This window comes from Struthio camelus, chromosome 1, assembly GCF_040807025.1.
Source record: "Struthio camelus isolate bStrCam1 chromosome 1, bStrCam1.hap1, whole genome shotgun sequence".
Classification (NCBI taxonomy): Eukaryota; Metazoa; Chordata; class Aves; order Struthioniformes; family Struthionidae; genus Struthio; species Struthio camelus.
The window spans coordinates 88,852,538-88,879,755 of NC_090942.1; the positions used below are offsets into that span (position 1 = coordinate 88,852,538).

General features: G+C 45.5%; 1 protein-coding gene across 1 annotated transcript; it reads left to right on the top strand.

Annotated features, from left to right (window-relative positions):
• Positions 1-632: 632 nt before the first annotated feature.
• LOC104152048 (alpha-2-macroglobulin-like protein 1) lies at positions 633-27,218 on the top strand. The gene is given in 36 exon segments (XM_068941923.1): positions 633-691; positions 1,311-1,494; positions 2,467-2,629; positions 2,994-3,046; positions 3,976-3,993; positions 4,505-4,664; positions 5,260-5,344; positions 6,256-6,370; positions 7,681-7,795; positions 8,220-8,329; positions 8,844-9,011; positions 9,404-9,634; positions 9,810-9,873; positions 10,658-10,803; positions 11,797-11,946; positions 12,359-12,475; positions 13,061-13,208; positions 13,633-13,750; positions 15,423-15,648; positions 15,779-15,905; positions 16,202-16,323; positions 16,833-16,887; positions 17,585-17,668; positions 18,085-18,261; positions 18,456-18,537; positions 18,909-19,065; positions 19,286-19,360; positions 22,489-22,602; positions 22,769-22,931; positions 23,586-23,800; positions 24,019-24,234; positions 24,718-24,842; positions 25,242-25,332; positions 25,771-25,839; positions 26,059-26,161; positions 26,254-27,218. Coding segments are annotated over 36 exon segments (4,446 nt in total). The 3' UTR covers positions 26,295-27,218.

Sequence of the window (27,218 nt, forward strand, 5' to 3'; positions counted from 1 at the left end):
GTAGGTGCAGGGAAGGAAAAGTCAAAGTGGGACCATCACTAACTAATTAGTGGGTGCTGGCTGGTGGCAGGGTCGATACTGCGCTTCCTTGTGCATGAGCAGGAGCTGCTCCATGTTCTCAAGTCTAACGGGATCTCTAGAGCCCTAAGGAGATCCATAAACCCATAATCTGACCTTGTGGAGCTGCTGAGCCTCTATCCTGAACAACAGCACTACCTTCTGTGTGCTGTTGGCTACACAGCAGCAATCCATTTCCAGCTGAAACAAAGGGATACGAGTGACAGGTGATCAGGACCTGGCCTGGGTCACTGAGCAGCAAAGTTCTCTCTGTTTTTTTCCACAAAAAGCCCTTGTAGTCAAATGTCTCCATGGGGGCCTTATAGAAGGGTTTGTTCTGAACTACTGGTGGATGGCAGCCAGAGAGGCTTCTATTGGCTATGGGGCGTACACCCATCTCTACTGCTGGTGAGTATAATCTCAGGAGAGAGAAAGAGGTGGGGAGAAGCTGGCTCCTCCCCTATCCCATCTCTCCATTTAGGCTGTCCTAGAAAGAAATTACCTCCCCTAAAAACAGCCTCAGTGATCTCAGAGGAAGAGGATCATTGGAGGTTGGGCAGCAAGAGCCCCCTAGGATGTGGATAGCCATCCTCTTGAGCTTTCTGCTCCACCTTGCAGCTGCTTTTCACCAACTGTGAGTGATGCTGAACTTCTGTTTTAGTCTCCTTCATAAAGGTATCAGTCTAGGTAGCTGTACCACAGTCCATGCAGCCAGTTATCCTGCTTCCTGCTGTATCAGATCAGCCCAAAGCGCAGCTGAGTCTCTTACCTTGCCTCCCATGCCTTAGATCAACTCCTGTGAATTTAAATAGGAGCCTTTTTGAGGGGGGAGAGGCTTCCATGTCAAAGCTTAGGCCCAGGTATATTTGTTTCTCCAATTGCCATACCAGATCACATCAGGTATCTAGACTATCTAGTTGGCCTTGAGGCCAGCTCTACCTGAAGACTGCAGACACCAAGGGATTGTTTTGGGGAGTTCAGGAGATAACTGAGTTATCTCCTGAGTTCAGGGAGTAAAGGAGTTGAATAGAATATAGGACTGTAATCAAGCAGAAACTATTTCTTAAGTAGGCAGTGAAGCAATCCTCTCAGTGGGATTACTGTTGCTTTTCAATATTGACTGCAGTCTCAGCACAGTGCTGAGAAATTCTCCAGTGGTGGGCTGTTGGGCACTGTGCAGCTGGGAAGCTCTTTTGCATCTCTGAGCCTTTACATTAATGTCACTGCTGGTTTCTTCTTTCCCCCTGCCCCAGACATTACCTGGTGGTGATTCCTGCAGATCTCCACTACCCATCCACCCAAATTGCTTGCCTCCATATCACCTGTTATGAAGAAAAGCTTCAAGTGAATCTGCTCCTGGAGCGCTCTGCAGGACGTGATTTGTTAGTGCAAGACACCATGCAGAAGGAGAAGACCTTCATGTGCGCTAAGTTCTGGGTGAGCCATCCCAGGCAAATGCCACTGTTGATTCTCTCTTCAAGAACTGTAAATACTACTAATTTTCTCCCAGTCAGGCTCCACTTTGCCTTGGAGTGAGTCTGCTAGGAGGAGAGTGGGTGGTACCTACCGCCATGTAGCCCAGCACAGCATCCCTTGGTCAACACTGAAGTCCTCCTTTGAATCTAACTTTGTATTTCATTTGTTAAACTCTACCAACCTTTTGGATACACAGGAAGAATCTACCTTTTTCTTCTTCCTCTGTTCCAGACCACATAAAGTAGCTTTGGCTTTTCTGTGAAGGGCTTACACAACTCCATAGCTAGAAATTGGGGAAATGGTGGCTTGCATGTCTCTCTGGAGAGAGATAGCAACAAGAGCAGCTGAACGGGAATGGATGTGCTTGTTATTTATAAAAAGCATCTTAGCGCTGATTCATTGTTGGTGAGAATTTAACTAAGATCTAAGATAAGACAGATTTGCCTAAACAGTAACCCTTCTATTACACAACACTTTCTATGCTGAGGCTGCTGGAGTCAGGAAAGCCCTGTGGTTTGCTCTGGCCTTGTAATCTGGCTTTCTTGTACATGCTGCGTAGGTGCTGAAGGCCTAGCATTTGAGGCTATGTTATAGATTGATCTCTATCCTATGACTCTGTGCTACTATCTCCCACCTTTCTGGCACCCACCCATCCTCCTGATGATGTCTGGAGAAACAAAGGTGTCAGTCACCTCCTTGTCCCCAGAAGCAAAATTCCTGAGCCAGTGGGAAGAGGGATGGAGTCCATGACCTGCAGGATCTGCTGCTATAATGTAGGACTGAGTGAGAGCTGGATGTGCTCTGGGTGTGGATATTGGAAGGGATATCCTGGGACATGAGGGGAGGGATTGGTTAGCTCTTCCACTTCCACTTTGCCCTGAAGGGCCCTCAGAACATTACTTGAGGCCTACATGCTGTCCTCTGTATGTATAGGTTGCACCTCCAGCTAACGGGACAGAGGAAATTGCCACTGTAATACTGACCCTCTCAGGCCAAGGGGTCAATATTGAGGAGAAGAAAAAGGTCCTGATCCGCAAGGCAAGCAGTGGCACTTTCATCCAGACAGACAAGCCCATCTATCAACCAGGGCAAACAGGTGAGAGCTGCAGATGGGACCAAGCATGACCTAGACTCTGAGGGCTAATAACATTTCATGGAGAGAATGCTGTAGCTTGAGATTCATGAACAGTTCTCTCAGAAGGCTTTGAGAAAGTATCTCTTGTGTAGTGATGTTTTCAGTGGCTGTGACATCCAGCTTGTGGTGACTATGAAGTTGCAGGAGACTGTAGGTCACTGACCATGGCATCTTACATGTGTGAATGTCTGTGTCAGGCATTACCACAAATATATGTGTAGAATGGAGACAGAACTTGGGGAGAAAGGCAGAGCAGAGGTGTGCAGGGAAGGACTGAGATCTGATACGGCCAGTTCAATATATTCCCTAATTTCCTTGCCTTCAGTGAAATTTCGTATTGTGACTCTGGATGAGGACTTCATTGGACTCAATGACTCGGTAAGCCAGACTAGGGGAGCTGTTGAAGAGGCTGCCCTATTCCATGCTTAGATCCTACTCCCTTTCTCTCCTGCTCCTCTGCTACAATTCCAACTTTTTCTTATCCCCCCAATCCACCCCTGGCCCAGGCCTAGTGAGTTTCCAGAGGAAAGTAGCAGCTAGAGTAAGAGCTGGTAACTCAGAAAGATGGCAGAGGTATGCAGTTAAGTCTTTCTTGTCTTGGTAAAATGATCCTACAACCACAAGCATATTACATATTGGTTCCTGATGTGGTGATGTCATATGGGGAGAGGGTAGCTTGCTAGTGGGGTTTCCCTGAGCAGAGGAGGAGGTGGAGAGTGGCACTCTCAGTTTAGCTCCTACAGATTGGAACATGGGAAATTCAGATTAGACATTAGCAAAATTTTTTTCACTGTGAATAATTAAATATTGAAATAGGTGCCCAGAGAGGCCATTTCTATTCTTGGAAACATTCAAAGCTCACCTGGAGAAGGCCCTAAGCAATCTACTCTAACTAGAATTGCTTTCAGCAGGGTATTGGACTAGATGACCTCCAGAGGTCCCTTCCAAAACACATGATTCAGTAACCTTGCGACTCCTTTGAGACACTGCAGCTGAGCCTGAGCTAGCTGTGGTTGGGTAGTGAGCTTTCCTGATGCAGGATTCTGTGAGGAAGTCATTAGCAAGTGCTGGGTGACCTCAGATGGGCTGTTCCTTTTTCCTTCTCTCTAGATATTACTGTAAAGGGTCCAGCCAGTATTTCTCCTTTTTTGTTGACATTTGTGTACTTCACATTGCTTGCCAAGGCTCTAAATTACCAAGTCACTGATCTCTCACCCTTCACAGAAGGCTCTTTGTCTGAAGTATGTTGTGTGTATGGCTAGCATGTTTTTCTCTCTTCTAATGTTTTTGCCCTTTTTTCTCCCCAGTTTTCCCTGTTTCTCCAGGTGAGTGATGCTGAAATCTAGTATTATATTAATGTTGATTGCAGCCATTTCATTGTACTATTCATATCTAATTCTGGTAGATTTTAGACCTGTGACTGGACTGGTAGAGCTTCAAGTTTTCTTGAACTAACATACCCCCTACAGCTTCTGTGTCTTTTGTAAGACTTACATGAGGTTTTGTTCTCAGTTGCTTCAGTATAAATGTGAGTTGTTCCAGACTTGCAAGAGTATATACAGGAGATCAGTTTAAACCTTCATAATAAGAGGTTAGAATTGTAAAGGATCATTTCTTGAGATCAGAATTTAGAGAAGTGTAGAAGGAAAATAAAATGCTAGGAGAAGAATCTGGCATTACATTGTGTTCAACATTTCTTGACTAGACTATACTGACCTTTAGCTCTAGAACTTGATAGTCTGCAGCACTGCAATGCTAAAAAGGGGTTTCTATATGCAGTTTGGATCACTAAGATGCTGGAGAACAACTGCTTCTTCCTCTCTTTTGTGGGTGTAGGACCCTAAGAACAACCGGATAGGACAGTGGCTGGATGTGATGCCCCAAGACGGCATTGCAGATCTGTCTTTCCAGCTAACTGATGAGCCTCTGCTGGGGACATATATCATCAACGTAACCAAAGGGAAAGCATACGGCAGCTTCTCCGTTCAGGAGTATGGTATGAGTGGGGGAGAGTATATCTGAGCTGGAAAGAAGAACTCCTACTTTGATGCAGGAAACAGGATAATTATCCTAAAATAACCATCCCAGAAGCAGATAGGAAAAGTAATAACATCTGTTACAGAAAAGAGTCTGAACGGAGGCTCAGAAGAGAGACCACTTTTGGACCTTGGGTCAGTGTGTGGGAGGAGTGTTGTGCATGGCCCTAGAGCTTTCATACAGCTGACTCCTGCAGATGTCCATGTCAGACAAGACAAGGTCATTAGGACTGGCTTTTCAAGAGAGTCAGAAGTCCAGTGACATCCCACTCCTCTTTCATCCCCTAATTAACTGCATTGGGAGGCTAGTTCCTTCTCAGAAAGAAGTGGAGGGACATGGACATGTTTGGGTTTTAGTTTGGGAAGGGGCAATCAACCAGGGACTGCACACAGTTCTGTAAAAGAACCAATGGCAACCTTCCCTTTCCCCTTCTTATCACCATCTTCCCCTCCATTTCCTGGATCTTATTCCACCACAGTCTGTCTTCGTGTTGATTCTCTGGACAGGCTGTCCATGGGCATTTTTTCCTACAGTTCTCTGTCTTTTCCTTCCAGGGCTGCCAAAATTTGAAGTGATCTTTGAGGGACCAATTCAGATTTATGCACTAGATAAAACCTTCCCGCTCCGTGTTTGTGGCAGGTGAGGATTCGGCTTGGAGAGATGTGCTCTGTGTTAACTTCTGCCCTAAGATGACCATAAGCTGGTCACGTAAAACTGTGGACTTCAGGGGAAATTTACTACAGTTCAGCTACAGGAGGCCAGAATCTTCCAAAGCAGGTGTTTCAGCACCCTGATGCAACATGAACATTACTGTTACGGTAATGTCCCTACTCTAAAAATATCCCAGAGGTCTCTAAAGACAAGATGGAGGAACAGCTTACCCTTTGATGAGCAGCCATGTGTGGGGCAGAACATGGCAGACGTTTGGTGTTCATCTCACTGCAGAATAAATGCATGGGAAATGAAGGGAAGCCTTTCCAGATTATGCTCTATGGGAAACTATAGAGAAGCAAAAAGCAATTGCTCTAGTTACAGTCTAAGGACAGCAATAGGCTTAACTAGCCTTAACAGTAAATGCATGTTCCTAATTGATCACCCATGCTTCTGCTTATAGGATGATGCGTATCCTGCGGGGTATGACAACTGATGCTGACTGAAAATGCAGCACTGTATGCTAAGTCAGTACCTACAATACTTCTGTTTCTTAGAATAGATTAGTTTGGCACTAATTTTATCACAAAACCCTTGGATACCATACCATGGACCTAAATAGATAGACAAAGATAATGGAAAAAGGCACTAGGGGAGCTCTGGGAATTCTTAACATATCATCCAGCTATGATGTTTAATTTGAAGATCTCTCATCATTGCAGTGTCCAAGACTGACCCTGTTTAGTGCATCAGGGCTCTTGTGCTTGCTATACAGCTGCCACTTTTGTGCTAGACTGTGAATATCCATGTATAAATTGTTTCTGGGGATACACAAACTAAGTCCCTGTGTTCTCTTGCTGTGTTTGAATGTCTCTTCTTTCCCCTTCTTCCCCAAACAGATACACCTATGGGAAAGGTGTCCAGGGGACGGTTCATGTGAGCCTTTGTCAGAAGATAGCCCCATTCTTGTACAATACTTCAAAATCTGATCTCTGTCAGGAATTCAACAACCAGGTGAGCTGCTTAGCAGGAGCTGAGTCCCATTCAGTGACATTTATGCTCAGCCCCAGGGTGAAGCACGACAATGCTGGAGGCTTCAGATGAAACAGTAGTGATGTTGCCCCATGGTTTTAGCTGCTTGGCCATGGAGCCTACTGGTGCTGCCTCTTAGTAACTGTTTGACGACTATGACTTGGTGTGTATCACGTGCCTATTCTACGTTTGTATCCTCTGTTACTTTCCTACTGAGCTGCAACTTATTTAATTCAACCTATAATAATATCTGGAAGCCCAGGAATAGATCAAAGAACACACTTCAAGGAAATTTTTCTTTCTTGAAGGCAGCATCCTGGTGCTGCTGATTCCCCTGTTGCACACAAAAGCCAGTGACCCATCCCCACCTCCCAAACCCATGTGACACTCCAGGAGACCTTGTTCTGCCCAAAGACAGAAATGTCATAGGTTCTGTGCAAACTGCTTCACTCTTGCTGTTCACTTTGCAGAGAAGGGTCAGCTCCTGTATCCTCAGACAGCAGCTAACCTGCAAAATAACATCACAAGACTGTTGGAGTATGAGATTGGCATTTTTCTTTGATCCTCAGGCCTCATCCTTCCCCATTCTCTTGTTCCACTTCCTGCTTCACTTCACAGTAGGCCTCTTTTGTGGTTGTCAGTTTGACTGCTTACCTGAATCTTTTGAGGGAAGTTGGACCTTGATGTCTTTGGTCTAGTATTTATTTTTCTCAGCAGAGCCCCTTGACTCAAGGAATAACTACTGTTTTTAAAAAAGGAACGGCTCTGACCTGCGTACCTGTTAGTGTGATAAGGTGCACCCTGGAAAGAATTAAGGAATACAATTATTTTTGTCTTCTCTGTGCACTGGACTGTGTTTCTTGTGGTGTTTCAGCTTCTTGGAAGGGTCTCTTTCCTATGTTTTTATAAGTAGGTACTTTCGTGAAGGTTCTTCTCACTCAGTGAGAGAGAGAAATAACTGAGTTTTGTTAAACTACACAAAAAAAAGGCAAAAAAAATTAATATGGGGAGTCCTCAGAGGAGAGGAAGATAGCTTCCCTCCACCTCCCACCTCTCTGTGATGCTGGAATCCAGCTGTGTCATGCTTTGGCCTCGTGCAGATGGGTGTCAGAGACATATCAACCTGTGGGTGCAGCAGTAGTCTCTGAGTCAGATTAGCTCTTATAGGGTCCTGTACAGAGTAAGAAAATCCCTTGTGAGCAGGAATTTTGTGCTACTATTTCTCTCACCTTTGGATAATTTCTAATATAATTGCCTTGCACAGACAGTTTCCTCTCTCTCTGTATTTTCAGACAGATAAGATGGGTTGCTTCTTCGTAAGTGTGACTCTGTCCTCCTTTAGCCAAGACTTCTGGAACTATCAGGATAGCATACTTGTAGAGGCCTCACTGGTGGAGAATGGCACAGGTAACTGGAAATGTCTCTGGGGACTGAGAAAAAGCATGTGAAGATGCACTGATCTTATCAGGAACACCAAAGATTTTCCAGCTAGCAAGGGCTCTGGGATTGGCTTTCTAAGCCCATTGGAGCCTGCAGTCTAACACAGATATGGACAGAGCCACTGATGCCTGAAGGCATGGCCCTCTTGCTCTGAGTGCCTGTGGTCCGGTTTCGTGTAGGGAAGCTTAAGGACCTTTCTAAGGCCTAGAAGCAACTGGGAGGAACACCAGATACCCAGAGCCCTAGGCAAATCATCTCCTTGGTTTAAAATGTGTGTGCAGCCAAACATGCACAGCTTTATTACCAGTGGGTCATTCTACAGTGTAATTGCTGAATGTGCTTCGTTTCCTAGCTCCCTCTCTTATGTTTCTGTCTTTTTGCTTTCACTTAGAGATACAGGTCAATGCTTCCCACAAACTACTCATCACCAAGATTGGTGGGATGGCCTTGTTTGAGGATGTGAATTCGTACTACCATGCTGGAGAGATGTACAGGGGGAAGGTAATTCTCAGCTACAGCCCTTTGGAGAAGAGACCAACAGCAATGTGTTCACAGTGGCCGTTATTTAACAATGTCTTGTCGTGCTCCACCTCCAGCCAAGGCCTTGGGAGGGCATGACTGCCAGAAAAAAATTTTTAATTATCAAGAGTGAGAAAAAAAGCCCACTGTCATTTACCAAATAAGCCTTGAGGGAGTAGGTATTATGGGGATACATATGTGTGGTGTAAATGCCAATCACTTGAAATTTCAGCAGCTGAGAGACCTTCTGCTGGGGAGGGGTGGGGCTGTGTCATGAGCATGGGAGTTTCATCACACCTCGATCACATAGATGAATTAGCAAGTTAACATAAGTTAAATATAGAAAGTGACCAGTAGCAATGTTGATGATAATGTTGGTGACTGGAAGGGTGACCTTGCTGACCTTGGAAATGCTGCTATTGACTTGGGGAAGTAGGATATTCCAGCCACTGACTGGACTCTTCTGGGCTCCTCTCTTTCCCTATGGTGTTCTCAGATTAAAGTCATCGATTATCAAGGCAAGTCACTGAAGTACAAAAAAGTCCTCCTCATAGAAAGCTATGGTGAGCAGCAGTTTCAGCAAGAGTACTTCACTGGGGACTCTGGGACAGCTTCCTTTAGCCTGAATACGACTGCTTGGAACAGTACCTCAGCCTCCTTGGAGGTGGGTGAGGAAGGGTCTGTCTCACTGACTGTGCAAGGGAGGGATAAGCATGCATCTTGGACCTAGTTACTACCCTACTGACATCTCCACTTTGCCTTCTTGAAGGACCATAATTCAAACCTGAAACATGTTAGCATGTTCTGGATCTTGGCTCCTCCTGAGACCTTGTTGTCTGAATCCCAGTTGCTTTCCTCATGAGCTCTTCACACAGAGACCTGTGTGATAGTGTTGCTCAGCCCTGCTCCAAGCTTCCTACCAAGCCACAGCTAGGGTGATCTGCAGTCTGGGAATATCTGGTTTTGGGTCTCGTTCCCCAGCTGAAATGCTTAACTAGGGTGTAACTGGTTTTCTTTTTCTTTTTCTTTTTCTTTTATTTTTTTTTGTATCACCAGGCAAGTGTCCTGCATCCAGATTCTGATAGAAAGCCTGGGACAGTTGATTTGAATTACCAGAGAGCCACTCATTTCATACGTCCGTTCTACAGCACCACCAGGAGTTTTCTCACTATTACCCGTGTGCCAGAAATGATACCCTGTGGTAAAAAGCAGGCTGTCCAGGTGGACTTCAGAATTTACCAGGAAGACCTGGAACATGGGCCTAAACGTGTCATTTTCTCCTACTTTGTGAGTTTCTGGGGGGTCAGTTTAAGACACAAGAGCAGCATTCCCTACAGATTCAAGCCTCCTCCCTCTTCTCTTTCCTCCATTTAATCTCCAAGTTCAGGGACAGTTTGGTCTGTGTAATGGTTTCAAAGACTGTGTGACTGGCATTTCCTTCCCTTTCTATCTTTTTCCTTAGGTCACGGGGAAAAGAGGGATAGTCCATGCAGGTCAGAAGACCGTTTGGGTTGGGCTGCCAAGAAGTAAGTGCACTCCTCTGTCTTGTGTCTAGCAAGCTCTCACTGTTCTGTGACATCCCCTGTTGGATACATGGTATAAGCCTCTGCAGTGCTGAAATGACTCCTCCTTTTTCTATTGCATCAGAGCAGCTTGTGTTTCTAGCTTGCATGTTTCCCTTAGCCTTTTATTTGGTACTGAGAGGCCAACGCTCAGCATTTCCCAACCTATAGGTTCAGCCTCTGTTGCCTTTGTTTTCAAAGAAGTCTCCTTTTGCTGCCCGTGCAAGGGACATGAAGCTACAGACTTACCCTCTTTCAAAACCTCCCTCCTTTATTTGCAATTGTGTTTCCAAACAACCTTTGAATAGTTGGAATGCTGCAGCTTATCATCTTGATGGGTGTTGACTCGCTGTCTTCTGCTTCTCCATCTCTTCTTTCTTTATCTAAAAGTGCTTTGGGACAAAGATCACTTTTTTTATTTGGTGATAGGATGGGAGATTTTTGGTCATGGGAGGCTCTGACTGATGTCTGAGACTCTCACGCTTTGTGGAGCTAAGCTGGAACTCCAAAGAGATGTTTCATCTCCTTGAGGCAGTGAATAGAACAAGGAAGATTCTTCTGCTGATCTTGAATACTAGGTCCAGAGACATGATGCTTGTTTCAGTAGTCTCCAGAAATCTCCTCAGATCTGAACGACCTGAGGAAAGGAATTAAACAGGCACATACAGAATGAGGGCAAAAGCTGATCGGAGTCCATTTCCATTATCAAAACTACTTCTTTCTCTTCTTCCTTCTCCTCTACATCTAGTGCTGAAAGGCTTCTTCTCCATCCCTCTTACCTTCGACTCGATCTATGCCCCAGCTCCAACACTTGTGGTTTATGTCATCTTCCCTAATGGAAAAATCATCGCTGATTCTGCTATCTTCAGTGTCTCCATGTGTTTCAGAAATAAGGTAGGAGTCATGTCTGAGGGCATGACTAAATGTGTAAAGATTTATATGTCTGCTGCAATCAATGAAGAGACTGTGAAGAAAGCTTAATATGTGTAACCCTGTGTGGCTTATACTGTGTGGAGTGCTGTGTCAGCTAGACTGTGCTATGTGAATGGTGAAGGGTGCTGTAATGTATGAAGCAAGCATGTGCTGAACGTTGTGGGGGCTGCTGAAATGTCTGGGAGAGGCAGAGGATTGTTGTGTATATCCATCTCCATAGGCTTGTCTAGCAAGTGCAACCCAGTAGGATCACAGCCCAGCACATTTAGTGCATTAGTGGGACTCCTGGGAGAGCTCAGGGCTGCTCTGCTGCTTCAACAGGCACTTGGACTTGCTGGTATTTGATGCTGGGCAGATAGCTGTGAATGGCTGATGGAAGAAGTAGATTTTACCAGCCATTTAGAATGGGCCGAGGTTTTGTGGTCATTGTGAAATCTATGGGAATCTGCTTCCTTGGCTGTGCATTCCAAAGACTAACTTCTGAGGACTGGAATCAGCCCTGCTCCACAGCTGTATATCTGCCATGGACAGCCGTATTCTAGCAAGAACAAGAAGTGCTTCAGGAAACTGAGACCAGCCTCACAAAGACTAGGCTTGTTTTTGGTCTGGAGCTCCAAAAGGAGCACAGAAAAGGCTGTGGGGGTGGCTGGCTGGTTTGCTGGGTAGAGAAAGTGCTGTGTTCTGACATGGTACTATCTCCAGTACTGTTATTTGCATTGCACTGATGATAGTTGTTTCCCTTTCTGTCTTTCATGTGTTGTATCATCTTTCCTTTTAGAACCCCAACCTATGTTTTCTTAAATAACCCCTGGGGATCCTTAGAACATTCTTTGGGTCCTTGAAACTCTTCATGTAGGACCTCTCCCTGCTCAGGAAGTGGTAGGATGGCCAGTAGCAGAGATCTTACTCATGTTCTGCCTGGCTCACTTGCATTTATATGTTATTCCCTTCCAGGTGGAGCTGGGCTTCTCAAAGGCTGAGACCCTTCCGAATTCAGAGGTCAGTCTCCAACTGCTGGCAGCTCCTGGATCCATGTGTGCTGTCAGGGCTGTGGATCAGAGTGTTCTTCTACTAAAGCCAGAAAAAGAGCTCAGCAACTCCATGGTGAGTGAACCTGCTCTGATTTCTTCTCCTTCCATTATATTAACATGAAGATGGAGAGACAGGCAGAACTTATCTCCCAAAGAACTCAAAGCACTGCCTAGAGGGATCAGTATTGTTCTCAATGTGTCATGAGTGAGGATTAGGGGATGTATGCCAGGAAAGAGGTCAAGGTCACTCAGTGCATCAGTGGCAAATCCAGACTCAGGTTGTGTTGTCTGCTCTCATGCTCAATTCAGCAAGTTAGGCTGGCTCTCTCAGAGGAGAACCAGAGAAGAGTGACTGTGAGTCTGTGCTTTCTGGCATGCTTTCATACATGGCAGCCAGGAACCATTTAGATTTGGATGTACTGGAGGAAGTGAATGCCAGGTTTTATTTGCATTGACTGGTAGTTTGCTGTTTCTTGCTTTCCTAGATCTATGGACTGTTCCCATCTGTTTATAACTCCAGGTATCCTCACCAAGTGTCTGAAGATGATAATCTGTGTGGGTTCCCAGATTCTGATCAGCCTGATGTTTTTACAGCATTTAGGGTAATAATGGTTGATCCTATGGGTTGGGGTAATCCATGAATTGAGAGAAGTGTGGTCCCCTAACTTTACCAGCATCCTAGGGATAGCATTAAGGATATTATAGGGACAGGTTCAGTTTAGACACTTACAACTCACTTGTTCCTTGAATAAGCTTCTTGAAATTGTTGACCAAGAAGAATCTTGTTGTATGATTACTGCACATTAGTTGGATGATTCAGGATGCCACGTGTTATTGGTTACTTTAATTTGGTTTCACATATATTTAATCTTCATAGGATGAGATATTAATTATCTGGTAGAAATGCTCTGTGCAGGCTGATAAGACCTAGTACCTAAATGACCTTGTGTTTGAAAAAGAATAAATCTGGCTGACTTAAACCAGATAAATTAACTCAGAAAGCCTTGTTTGCCCATTGCTGAGGAGCTACCTGATTCGATTCCTTCTTAAACTGAAGCAAGAGATTAATTTATCAAGCCAAAAGGACAGCTGAGTCCCCACTGTATGAGGGAACAGGATGGCATAGGGTAAAGGGCAGAGAGGGGAGGACAAGCTTCTGGTGCATCAGTTCTTTCTTTTTTCTATAGGAAATGGGGTTGAAAATTCTGTCCAACACCAATATCAAGAAACCGAGAGTGTGTCTAACTACTCAATCAACAACTATGCTGAAGGGAACAGGGATGTTTACTCCCAGGCCCATGTTGATGTTTGCCCAGCCCTATAAAGCCTATAACAGTAAGCACTTGACAACTGTTCCTGTTTGAGACAAGAAGCAGTAGTTGCTGTATTTGCAAATGGAGGAGAGAAAGTGTTTCCTGTTTCTAAATCTGTTATATTAGTGTGAGGCTGTCTGGGACTAATGACTTCTAGATCTGAAATGTTAGTGAGTAGCCCAGAGCCCAAATCTCATCTTTGAGATGAGGGAATATTTGCCCTTCCTGTGGTGCCTACAAACACAAGTAAGTCCCAAAGCACCTGAGTCCTATCAAATGAGGCAAGAGATTTTAAACTTTAGACTAGCACTTTAGGTTCCTGTGCAGTGCTTCTCATGAGCTGACAGGATGACCTCCAGCCTGAGCATCCTGAGCCGAGCTGGAGCTCATCTGCTCTAAACCAAGATCCAAGGATCCTGTGGTAACTGAGTCTTTGTTATTTCCAGCTGGGCATCTGACAACAACTATCTATCAGCCCACTAAGTATTTGTCTGTTTCTCAAGCTGAAGAGAAAGTTCACAAATATTTCCCAGAAACCTGGATATGGGATTTGTATTCTGTGGGGTAAGTAAATTGAGCAGAGGGGCCTAGTCCGAGTGGCTTAGCGTGACCTGATTTCATAACAGATGCAACAGGTTTAGTCTATAAGCTGCTGAGGAAGACACATAAGGACACATACCATGGGGCTTGTTACTATCAGGCTGTTTCTCATTAGAGCTGAAATTTGCACCCAGTGCATTTTTCTTTGCTAGATGATCATGCAGAAGTAATATCCACTCATGGGAGCTAGCTGCATGTGTTTATAGGAAAGCAGGTGTGGTGCAGTGAAAAGGTTTGGTTTGCCATCTGCAGTTAGTTTGTAGTAGCCCTGTGGGTCAGCAGCTCTCAAACTGGGCATATGAGATGTATGCTGGAATGCAAGAGAAGCCTACAGCAGCCTGCTACAGGACTGTGATTTCTGTCCTGAGAGAAAGGCTGAAGGCTCAGTGAACGGGCAAGGTCCACTAAGGAAGGGGACCAGTACTAGTGAGGGAGAGAAAGTGCTTAGGTCTGGAGGGAGTATGAGATGAAGCACTGACAGGGCAAACACGGGGTGAATTCTAGATGGCTTGTACATGCTTTTTGTCCTAGAGAAGGAGTTTCTATCCAGCATTTCTGCTGCCCTTCTTCCTTGCTCCAGGAATCCTCCAGGATTCCCCATGTAAGCGGGAAGCAAACTGGTATTTTCAAAATAGGAAGGTGTGCAGTGAATCACAGAGGAGAGGGAGCAAAATGCTGCTATGGGAAGTCATTTTCCACTGAGCTTGAGGAGAGGGACTTTTGGAGATTTTTCACTTCTAACTTTTTAAGAATTTCTTATCAGGCAAGACTTGCCCTCCACCTCTGCCCTCCTTACCTTCCTTGTAATTCCAGCTACATTCATCTTTTCACCCACCAGAAGATATCTCCTACGCAATTTGTCCACCAGCCTGATCTGAGCAACCAAAGAGGTCACTGATTGTGTGTGTCTGGCAAATGCATTCTTTAGGGGAAAGTAAATGTCTCCCATTACTGGAGACAAATATCATTAGCTTTAGCGAAGGTTGCTTTAATTTCTGCTGTGGCAGCAGCCATGGAAGAGTCTGGTGCTTTCAGAAGTTGTGAACTGACACAGGCACTTTAAGCCAAGTCTCTGCCCTGTCTTCATATTGGACTTCAATCTGTCATTATTTTTCAGAAAGGTGAATGGCTAGATCTGTCCGTTCTGCTCCTCTTGGGCCAGTCCTATTGCTCTTCTGTTTCCTGGTTCTTTATGCCTAGACTAAGAAGAATAAAACTGCTGAGAGCTGTAAAGCATTTTCAGATGTGCAAAGGGCAAGTGCTGTCTGAGGAAAGTGATGAGTATGACTGATGGCATCTTCCAGGCTGCAACCCCCTGTCAAATCGTTCTTCTGTTGATAAAAGCATCTGAGGCAGAGGTGGAACTGAGCTGCCTAAATTGGACATCTGAAACAGACACTGTGAATACCTGTCTCCACAGCTGCTCCTGGGATGGTGTGTATTGGCACATCTAACGCAGCTGACTGATGTGTCCCTGGGTGTTTTTTCTGTGCTCTGAGGACTTACAAGTTCAGTAGTGTTCTGAATTAGGTTAGGGGACTGCATGTACTGGGCAGAAGGGTGCAGCCCAGGTCAGTTGCTGCTGCATACAATGATGTTCTGTTAAAGGTTTCTATTACTGTCCACTTCTCCTCAGTCCCAGTGGGAAAAAGAATATCGCTGTAACTGTGCCTGACACTGTCACAGAATGGAAGGCAGGGATGTTCTGCACAGGACGTCACGGCTTTGGACTTGCACCTACCTCCAGCCTGCTTGTTTTCAAGCCCTTTCTTGTGGAGCTCACACTGCCATCTTCTGTGATCCGGGGGGAGACCTTCATCTTGAAGGCCACAGTCTTCAACTACCTGCAGCGGTGCATGAAGGTGAGCCCTACCAGAGGCTCTGCAAGGAAAGCAGGGTATAGGTGGGTAGGAAATGGCTAAGGTCCATGGCCTATTTGAGGAAAGGTGAGATGTGTCTTGTCACCATCTGCCATCCCTGCTGCCCCTTCAGATCCAAGTGACCCTGGAGGAGACCATGCACTTCCAGCTGAAGCCATGCAAAGGCTGTGTCTACAGCAGCTGCTTGTGCGCCAATGAAGCTAAGACATTTCAATGGAGTGTCACAGCTATGCAACTGGGTGAGGATAATAGGGAGCTAGGGTGGTGGAGTGGGGAAGGGATGGGCCCAAGGTGGTGATGCTTTGTAAGAGTTGACATGAAGTGAAGGAACTGGGGTGTGTGTCTTGTTAACCTGAGGGTACTAGTTTGCATTCATCCTAAGGACTCAAATACTCATAACTCTATAGTAAGAGGTATAGAACCTCCCATGTGTAGGGCTCGGATCCAATCTTTTGCTGCCAGCAGGTAACTTCAATTGTATTAAAGGAAAGCTCTTAGAAGATATTTGCTACACTAAATGTTTCTTTATTTTCAGGGCTAGTAAACATCACCCTGAGCACAGAGGCCATGGCCACCAAAGAGCTATGTGGCAAAGAGATACCATTTGTTCCAGCCCAAGGACAGAAAGATACAGTCATCAAACTACTACTAGTCCGGGTCAGACAAGCTCTTCTGTTACCTAAATCTACAAGTGGGCTTTGTGGAATTCCCAGATGTTGTGCAGGTTAATTCTGGGCGTTCTCCCTTGCTATTCAAGGCATGTAATTAGAGTTTCAAGGTCTGAGCTGGGCCCATCTATGAGGGCTGATGAACGTGGCAGATGTGGGATTATCCTCCACTTTATGCCAGCCTCCATTTTTCTGCTTGTGGTCACGCTTCTAAATGGAAATCTTTAAATACATACCCTCCTTCATGTCCTTCCTCCTCAGTTGAGCCTCCTCAGCTCTCCACTGAATCTTAAAGCATCTGTTTCACATACATTTAGAATTCAGGTTATTCTGAAAATATATATTGTTTTCTTATCTGGAATTAAAATGTGACAATGATATTACTCCAGCTGGGGATTGAGCCTGAACTAGGATTTTATCCATATCTATTTCTAATCCACATGTAATCCTGCTTTTCTCCTGTCTGCTCATTAATATTACTCTTATATGCTCCAACAGCCAGAGGGAGTGTTGGTAGAGAAGGCTCACAGCTCCATCCTGTGTCCCAAAAAAGGTAGATAATTTTCCCCTTTCAGTGTGCTCAACCCCCTTCTACCTGGCTAACCACTTCTTGGGTCTTTCCACTTGTTGGAATATGTTCCTTTGTCAAAATGACTGAGCTACAGAGGCATTCTCTAATTCTGATGCCATCAGGAGTGTCTCCTGGTTAGGACAGGGGGGATCCAATCCTTTAGCATAAACATTGCTGATACTAATGTGACAACCTGAGGCCTTTCCACCTATGGAAATGAAGCCAAACTACTGAACGTGGCCAGGCTGGAGGACATGACTTTGGATTTCTGCTGCTGTCTTGAAGTTTATGGTATATGATGGAACCAATAGCAGATTTTAAGAGCACTAGGAGCATGGAGAAGACATATGCTTGCAACTGAAATCTGAAATGAGACACAGTAACTTATGTAGAGAAAAGCAGGAAGGTGGCTTTGGCCACAGAGGGTTTCTAGAAGATCCTCTCACCCTCTTGAGAAGGAAGGCTGTTAGGACAGTGCAGTCATGATGAGGTGGACAGAGGGATCTGAGGGTGAGATAGAGCAGGGTTTGTGGGGTGGTCTGGAACCTTTGTGACAGGTAAATGGGATGTAAGCACACAATAGTTGTGAACAGAGAGCTTCTGGGGATTTTGAAGGCTGTTTTTATCAAAATCTCTTTCTTTTTGTCCTCCCTCCACACCTTGCCCCTTCTGGTACCAGGGAATCCAGCACAGGAGTCTCTGTCCCTGATGTTGCCTCTAAATGTGGTTGAAGGTTCAGTCAGAGCCACCATCTCGGTCACTGGTAAGGAATTCAGCTTTGATAATACCTTTCCAAATCCTGTAGCTCTGAGTTTAGTCATAGGAAAGCTCAAACCCAGAACCCCCTAAGCCCTTTCCAAGATTTCTGAGGCTCCTTTTCTGAGGCTGCCTTCTGTCTCCCATTTATGTGACTGTGTTTCCTGGTTCCAGAAGGGCTAAAACACGTAACAGGGGAGAGGTCATTCTTTTTAAGGGCTTCCCCTAGCAGGATGGGAACGTCTACAGCTGATATACAGGACACAGTAGAGCTGATAAGCTGGCTGGACAGAACTGTGCCCACCCTGCTATGCTGGGACTGTGTTGCCTGGTGCACTACCAAGAACTGGTCTCAGATTGCCAGAGGTGAATAGCCAACCACCTGGCCTAGCAAGTGGTCAGGGTATCTATGCTGTGTTCCAGGTGACCTCATGGGGACAGCGCTGCAGAACCTGGACCACCTGGTGCAGATGCCCCATGGCTGTGGGGAGCAGAACATGGTGCTGTTTGCCCCCATTGTCTATGTGCTGCAGTACCTGGAGAAGACGAGGCAGCTGACCACAGAGATCAAGGAGAGGGCTACAGGATTCCTGAGCAATGGCAAGGATCTCAGACCTGTCTTCCTCCTCTCCCTCCCTCTCTATTCACCCTATTAATAATCCGTAGTGCATACTCCCCTTCTCCCCAGGGTATTCTACCACTTATAACGTTAACGCCCCCAATTCCCTGCCCAGTGATATCATTGCAAATACCATTCTGAGGTTTGAACGCTAATGTCCTGTTCTACTTTTTAGGATACCAGATACAGCTGCAGTATCAACACCCTGATGGTTCCTACAGTGAATTTGGTACCAGGGATGAATATGGTAATACTTGGTAAGCCCTGGATTCTCTGCCTCCAGTATCTGCTGTCTGACATCCTGGAGGGTGGGCAGCTTCCTCCACTGAATCCTTTCTGTCATACTGGACCCAAAGTGTTTCAAATGCTTTATCGCCAGGGCACTCCAGGGAACTGGGACAAACTATCCTAGGGACAAAGGGTGACACTGAACAGGCAAATTAGGAATAACACAACAGTAGGAGAGAAGACACCCATCAGTTTCAAACTCCCAGTTTTCTTCCTCTTCCTCAGTTTCTGCTTAGATGCTTTCTTTCCACTTGTTCTTCCCTCTCTTTCTCATTCATTCTATCTCATTCTGCTTGTGTTCCCTCTCACATGCCTTTTTTTCTGTTCTGTCCCCAACCAGGCTGACTGCGTTTGTGGTCAAATGCTTTGCCCAAGCCAAACCGTACATCTTCCTGGACAACAGGGGCATCCAAGCTGCTCTCACCTGGCTGGAGCTCCATCAGCTTCCCAATGGTTGCTTCAGAAATGTGGGCCAACTTTTCCACACAATCATGAAGGTAGGGACCAGAGCACCTTCAAGGACGTACTCAAAGCAGTTCTTGTCAAGCGTACCAGCAATGTTTTTAGTTCAGTTTTGTGTGTTGTTGTTCTCTCTCGCATGGGAATAAGCCAGGGGAAGGTGGGACCTTTACTGAAAAGCTTCAGGCCTTTGTGTATCACCTTTCCCAGCTTTTTGGATATTTATGCGTGTTTATGTATATGTCTATATTTATGCAGGGAGGTGTGGATGGAGAAGTCCCCTTGGCTGCCTACATCACTGCTGCGTACTTAGAGACAGGAGAGACACCAAAGGTAAATATTGGGATTCTTTCCTGTGTGCTTGCCTTCAGATGTGAATCCTGAAGACCTCAGTGAGGACATTAAGGCAGGCAACAGAGCATCCTAGAGAGGTTTATGGACAAAGTAATGGGGTGGGGGAGGAAGGATGGGGTTGAAGAAAAAGCCTCCCTTGGGGAGGGCATTGTTGGCAGGGGAAAGAAGGTAGGGTTAGGCTACTAGGAGCTGTTGAAGTTCATGGCTAGACACCATGCCTGTTTCCCAGACCTTGCTAATTCCTGTTTCCTCCCCACTGTGTCTTGCTTCCACATGCACTATACACAGCATTATACACACATAGCAGTGATTTATTTGGGAGCAGAAGTGGGTGTGGCTGCTTCTGCAGCCAAATAAATAGACATAATGATATTTTTAATGTGTTTTATTTACCAGAGAGTGGAAGTCTGGGGAAGAAGTGCTGCAGAGAGGTATATTATGAAATAGGGGAAACTGGAATTACATAGCCAAATAATAATGAGGGGGACCTCTTACAAATGCTGAGGATCATAACTAATTACTAGATTCCATGGTACTAGCAATTAAAAAAAATATAATCAACTAAAATGCTAAAGATATTGAGAAGCAAAATTCTCTGGAAATATGAAGAGTAAGTGAAGGAGCAGTGCTTTTCATTGTAGTTCCAAGCAATGGGCATGGAAAAAAGGGAGACAGCTGGAAATTAACCTTTTTCCTCACAACGCATCCTTTAGATCACCTTTTTTCACCAAGGGCAATCAAGTGTTGGAACAGGTTGCCTAGAGAGGTTTAGCATTCTCCATCCTTGGAGATTTTCAAGACCCAACAAGATATATCTCTGAACAACCTCGTCTGGTCTCACAACTGACCCTGCTTTGAGCAAGAGGTTGGATTAGAGACCTCCTGAGGTCCCCCCCAACTTGAATTATTTGATTTAGTGATTCTGTGAAGTGTTTGAGTTTCATCTGACTTGCATGGAGGAGGCTTTTTATGAAGCTGGATCACAAATATTTGACATGTACTGTGCTCCATAGCAGAATGAAGCACAAAGACAAGGACTTTCATGCTAGCAATGCAAAAACAAAATTAAAGAAGAGTTTGTAATAGATCTTTAAAGCCAGTTTTATAATTTGAGAAGGACAGCAGGGAGTTCCTGAGAAGAGACCAAATTGTGCTCCAGATCCATAATAAATATGCCCAAAGAGAGACAAACAGAACCTCAAAGCAGTTTGCATGAAGAATCAGTGGAAGCTGCTGTGTTCAGAGTGAATCCACAGAGGCTGACCAGTGTTCTGATACTGGTGACCTCAGAAAACCTAAGCCACCACAAGGTAGGAAAACTCATGGAATGCCTCATGCTGCAGAGAAGATGACAAGAACCTTCATATCTCAGAAAGAATTGTCCATGGAGTGAGGAATGCTTTATTACAGCAGAAGACAAAGAAATTGTTGGTCTGAAAGTAAGCAGACAGTTACTCAGTTGGACACATGCACATACACCATTGTTTTCAGATAAAATGTTCATGACACAGAAAGGCAGTCACAAGCAATGACAGACAAGCAGTTACCAACATGTCTTACAGCGGTCATCTTGGACCCAGTACAGGAATTTGCTAAGTGGTTAGATGAAGTGGGAAAGATAAAACCTGTTGCAGCACCCAGGAAAAGTTTCATTGATTGGATTATAAATGGTTTTATGAAGAATAATACGCAATCTCTGGAGGTCAAAATCCTAAGAAAGTTTGAGGATGCCCTCCAAAGGTTAATGTGCTCAATAAGGTTCAGAACAGAACTTACTTTCCCCTACAAACATACTTAAAAGATTCATGAAAGTCATTTAGGTATTGTAATATTGGAAAAAGGTTGGTTTTACATAGTCCTGAATAAATTTATATTAAGGCATGTTTTGTATGACAAAAATCCAGACAGATTCAAAGAAGCTCCCACCCTCACCCCATGTTGGAAACTGATCCCTTGGAACAAACTAGATTGCTTATGTTGGCTGGGGGTGGGGGAAAGCATGTTATTGAGCGGTTCCTTAGCTGGTACATGACTGTTTACAGGGTAGCTAAATGCTTCTGTACAGTATGCAATTAGAACTGCTACTGTCAACACCAGGATGAGTGCAGTATGTGAAAACACTTCCAGTAGAGTGCTACTGTCAGGTCTTGTGTTAACTTCACCAGGAAACACCAGAGCTAGAAGGGTAATAATACACATCAGACTGTTTCTAGACAAGGTATCAAGATGATAATGGTTGGCACTTCATAGTTGGTGCTTCAACTGTTTTCACTAGAATTTTGGTAGTTGTATAAAGACCAGAAGTGTTACCTCAATTTTAACCATCTGGGAAAGTGATTTAAGAAATAAAATGAATAATAAGAGAGCCCCTGAACAAATACCATGGACTTGCTGTAATCCATTCTTTGCTCTAGTCAATTACAGAATACAAATGTTGCTGTGCTACCTGTAGATAGGTACATTTAACAGCAGAAAACTGAGATGTTTTTAAATGATGGGCGCTTAGCATAGCTATCCTGCTGTGTTTTACTAGAAGAGAGCAAACAAAAAAGCAACAGTTTGATCCTGGGAACTTTTGGTACTTCCTGTATAGATATAATGAGCAACTCTGGGAATCAGTGGCTGCATCCAGCAGTACTACTCTGCTGTCTAGAAAGCACCCAAAAGACAGAGACATCACCTTTTCTCCCTTCTAGAAGGGAAGGAGGTGAAGAGCATGTCAAAATAAATTTTAAATGTAGCCCTTGTTTGATCATCACTGTACTTGAACAAGAGGCTACTGGAGGAAGGGGACCACAAAGTGCTGGAGATGCACAAAGACAGGACAGGCAACCACTGAGCCTTTGGCTCATGCTTGGAACAGTATAGGTGAATGCTGGAACACAATGCTGCTGAGACTAGTGGATTTACTGCCTCCTGCTAACAGCAGTACTAATGTTCCAAGGAAACTGGAAAATACAAGTGACCTTGTAAGGCACTGTAGAGGTAACCTGAACATGGAAATCTTGGTTACCAGGCTGGTTAAAAGCATTTGGAATTGTTTGTTGTTGCTTTTATTATATTCTGACTTGGAAAGTAAGATGTGGTGATAATGTTCCAGCAGTAAGGGGGTTCATTTCACTGACAGAGCACTGCTGAAGCCTGTGACCAGCTAAGAAGAGGTAGCCAGGGGATCTCTGTTAAGCCCTTTCAGCCTAGAGCTGGAGACACATTGCTTAGTGGTGCTGCAGTGAAATAAATGGATGAGTGCAGGCTTGAGCCCACCAAGATGCATGGCTTTCTATGCCAACGTATCCTAATGCATCCTTTTGCTTGTGTACCTCTGAGTTTGCCTGCCACATGTATGTGTATCTGTGTGACTAATGTCAATGTATGTCTTCTCTGTAGAGCAAAGTGGTACACAAAGCTCTGGGCTGTATCACTCCTTCTCTTCCCAAAGCTACCAGCACTTACACACAGGCCCTGCTGGCCTACACCTTCGCCCTGGCTAAGGACACTCGTCACACACAAGAACTACTCGATATACTTGATCGAAAGGCAATCAGAGCAGGTATGGGAGCCTCAGTGCCAGGTGAACATCGGAGAAGGGACAGGTAGCCTTTATGAGGCCTTGGTTACACACGCTGAAATGACCATAGCCTCGCCTTTTGTTCTTAATTCCTGTCTGGTGTTTCAGAAAACCAATCTGCAAACTTAAGGTACGTACTGGCAGTACTGTGGTGTGGGCACTGATTTATTTCAAATCTCTAGCCCTTTTTGGATTCCTGAAGTGGGGGTTGGGCCCTGAGAAAAGTGGGATTTCTTATGCAGGATTGCAAAGTGCCAGAGCAGTAGGCAAGCTACCCCACCTCTTGTAGTGCCTGACTCTCAGGACTAGCTAGTGTCTATCTAGTATCAGGTAGCTAGCAGGCCTGGCAAACAAGATAGTGGAGGAGTAACATATCTGGGAGTTACTGCATATACAGATTATTGGCATATTAGTTTTTGGTCATCACCGTGAAAAATGTGTCTTTAATGTGTAATATGGAGTGCTGGGTATTGCAGAATAGATATTGCATATGTGGGATTGGGGTTCACCCAGTGATGTATATAGCCAAGAGGTATTTACTCAATGGTCTATGTGCACCCTAGCTACTGTGCCTCCTCGGCCTGAGGATTTCTTTCCCGATAGTCCTCAGTGTTATCCACTGCCTTCCTTTTTCAGATGGGCAGATCCATTGGAGTCAGACCCCATCCAAGGCATCCAGCACTAGCCCTTGGTCACAGCCACTGTCTGTAGATGTGGAGTTGACATCCTACGTCCTCTTGGCTCTGCTCTCCAAGCCAAATGTCACAGGGGCTGATCTCATCACAGCGTCTGGCATTGTGGCCTGGCTCAACAGACAGCAGAATGCGTATGGAGGGTTTGCCTCAACACAGGTAACACAGGGTTGGGAAACGTGGTATTGCTTGAGAAAGAATCTCTGCAGGATCTGTGCAAATGTGATTGTTAACAGTGTGAATGCTTTGAGGAGAGGGGCCCTTGTGCACAGAGACCCTCAGGAGAGTGAGTTCAAGTGTCTTTGGGTCTCAGAGCTACAGATCTTCTGTACTAAAAGGGCAAATGTGCAAACATGGAATTGTTTCTTCCTCTTCAGGACACAGTAGTCGCTCTGCAGGCCTTGGCCAAGTATGCGGCGCTGACATACAGCACGAAAGGGGTTGCAGAAGTGAGGGTGAAGTCCCAGACAGGCTTTGGGAGAAAGTTCCAAATCTCTGACCAGAACCGGCTATTGGTGCAGGAGGTGGCACTGACAGAAATCCCAGGAAAGTTCTCTGTGCAGGCCCATGGCAGCTGTTGCGTCTTTACCCGGGTAGGTTGCTCTCTTACTGCAGACTGTGCTGTGTCAGCCTTTTGCGCATCAGCTTATCAGGTAAAAGAGTCTCCCTTGCAACTGCATACAAGGAAATGTGCATTAACTGGGCTTTAGTCCCAACCTGTCTACACTGCAATAAGCCTGCATGGCATGGGAGACTCTGAAATACAGTGCGTCCAGTTGGAGGATGCTTCCATGGCTCCCCAGGGTATGAATGGAAATCTTGCATAGCGATCCCAGTGCTGTGTGCCTGACTAGTTTCAGGGGGAAGGGAAAAGAGAAGGAACCTCAGCTGGAAGGATCATGGAAGTTTTCTGTTTTGAGAGATCTTAGTTTCTGGTACTAGAAGGAGTGTTAGTCCTGTTTATCCAGTAATTGTGGTCTATAGTTTAAAGATTAGAGTAGTCAATGAAGAGGTACGATAGGTGATATTGAGCTAATTATCCATATTTTATTCTCTCTTTTTATGTCTCCCTGCAGATGGTGCTGAGGTACAACACGCCCTCCCCACAGGCCTCCACATCCTTTGCCTTGCGAGTGAAAACCAAGCCAGTCAATTGCACCAAGGATGATATGCACTCTGTTACTGTCTATATCAATGTCAGGTGACTCCAAAGACACAGCCCCAGTTGGGAAGGAAGGCCAGGCATGGTTGGAGAGCTGAGGGGGCTTCTTGGCTGCAATGGAGGCACGAGACACTTTGGCAGAAGGTCCAAAGGGTGAATTTGGCAGATGGAAGAGGTGGGAAGGAAAGATACAGGTGTCTTTGGGGAAGAGTTTCTAAGGAGTTTGAATCTTCCTAGAGAGAGAGTAGAAGTAGTCACCTCAGATTGGGGGTTCTCAGAGCAGTGCAGCCATCTTCTGTTCCCTGTGAGAAGGAGCATGGCTGCTTTGGTCCCGGTCCTGGCTGAACTGCCTGGCTCAAGGTCCTGCACACATGGTATGGTGGTAGAGGGAAGGGTGAGTTGGGAGGGACCCTCTGACTATTTGATTTTCTTCCCCAGCTACATTGGGAGCAGAGCCACTTCCAACATGGTGATCGTGGAGGTCTCCCTGCTGTCTGGATTCATCCTGGCTCCAGGATCCATGACATCTGTAAGAAGCCTGGAATCAGGATAATCATATGGTGTCAGTGGGACCATCCATGCCCAATGGGAGAGGGAGGCTGTGTACAAAGGGATTGCCTGGCTCTCTCTTGAGCAATCTCACCATCTCTTCCCCTCCACCACTGAACTAAACATGAGCATTTACTGCCAGCTCCCTCCCTGTGCTTTGAGGATGGTGATCCTTCTGACCCAATTGGCTCAGCAAATTCTTGACAGCTATCTAGGCTATATTCCTGTCCTTGGGTCTTGCAGGAGCTGAGTGGCCCTGCAGGAAGCTCAGCCTGGAAGGGGTGAGAGCCCAACATAAGTCTGGAAATGAGTGGATGAGAACCTGCCTACTCAGGCTTAGATAAACATTGCTGGGATGTCTCACACCTGCCTTTCCAAAAGACCCAAGTTAGTTCCTTCCTCTGCTCTCCTGTCCCAGCTGCAGCACTGGCACCTTGTGAGAAGAACTGAGGAAACCCAAGCAGGTGTTGCCATCTACTTGGACAAGGTATGTGTGCTGCTAGAGAAGCTGCAAGACAGAAGTGGAGGATGCTAGCAGAGTTCTGTGGAGAATTCAGGGCGGGGATGGCAACAGGGATTCAAGATTCATCTTGAAGTCCTGTCTTTGACTCCACAGAGTTGTTACTGCCTATCTTTAGGATCAAATTTAGGTGAGGCATAGTGGACACAGCTCCTCAGTAAACTGTCATTTGGCCTTCTCCTCCAGCTGAGCCATAAGTCTGAGATATATGTCCTGCATCTGGAACAGGAGATTGGGGTGAAGAACCTGAAGCCAGGGCATGTCAGGGTCTATGACTACTACCATCCAGGTGAGCGTGGAGCTGTGGGGCATTAGGGCTGGCTGGGGCTTTGTGTTTGGCTCCACGCAAGGGTAACTTAGGTCTCTCTTGTCCCTTTGCAGAGGAGCAGGCCCTGGCTGATTACAATGTTTTCTGCAGCTGAGGTACATGTGAGCCCCACCAAGATTTTTGTTGTTCCCTTCCTTAACTCCTGTACAGACCTAGCAGCCTCATGAAGTTTCCTCTACAACCCAGCCATCTCTTCCTGCCCCAGGGGAGCCCTATGTAGCTCTGATTCAGCATGTTCCCTTCAACTAGGACTGCCTCTGGAGTTCCTTAGGCCTCCAGGGACTTTACTCTCTGCTCTCTGTTTTCTGGACTTTGTAGTGTTGTCTTTCCTGGATTGCTCTGTAGGCTGAACATGAAGCTATTACCATGTCTCCTTACCACGAAAAGTCATGTGCTCTTTCTGGGACTCTCCACAAGAATACCTGGGCTGGTATAGTGCATGGGTCTGCCTGTCAATGGAGTGACAGTGCTTATAGGCAGTTTGCACTGTTCTGGAAGAACTTCCAAGCAGAATTCATGGTCTTAGTTTCAGCTTATGCGATTTGGGTATGGATAGTCTCACTTCTTCCTGGGGATAGGCTGAGAATTAACAAGGATGCCTGATCAAACCAGAGAAACACTTTCTTGAGAGTCCTTAGTGAGGGCCTGGGTTCCCAAGCTGTTCGCATCCCAGAGTTAATCATTTGGGTTATATTATTTTCTTTCTGGGATACTCCCTCTTCCTGCTCTCATTCCTCCAAGCATCTGGTCTGCTCTGTTACTGTCCCCTCTTTCAGCCTGCAGGGGTCCCAGTAGTGGGAGATGCCCCAGGCCAGCAGGGCTGCTGCATTGTTGCTTCTGGGATGATGGAGCATATGTCTCCTGGGAAGTCATGCCTCAATGGGCTTGAGATATTGGTGCTGTGGCAGATCTCAAGTTGGATTTCAGGATTAAACCCAGCCCAAGCATTGCTCCTTATCCTCACAGACATTTTCTGGTGATTTTTTTTGGGTGTCTGATTAATTCTGATTGTTTTAAT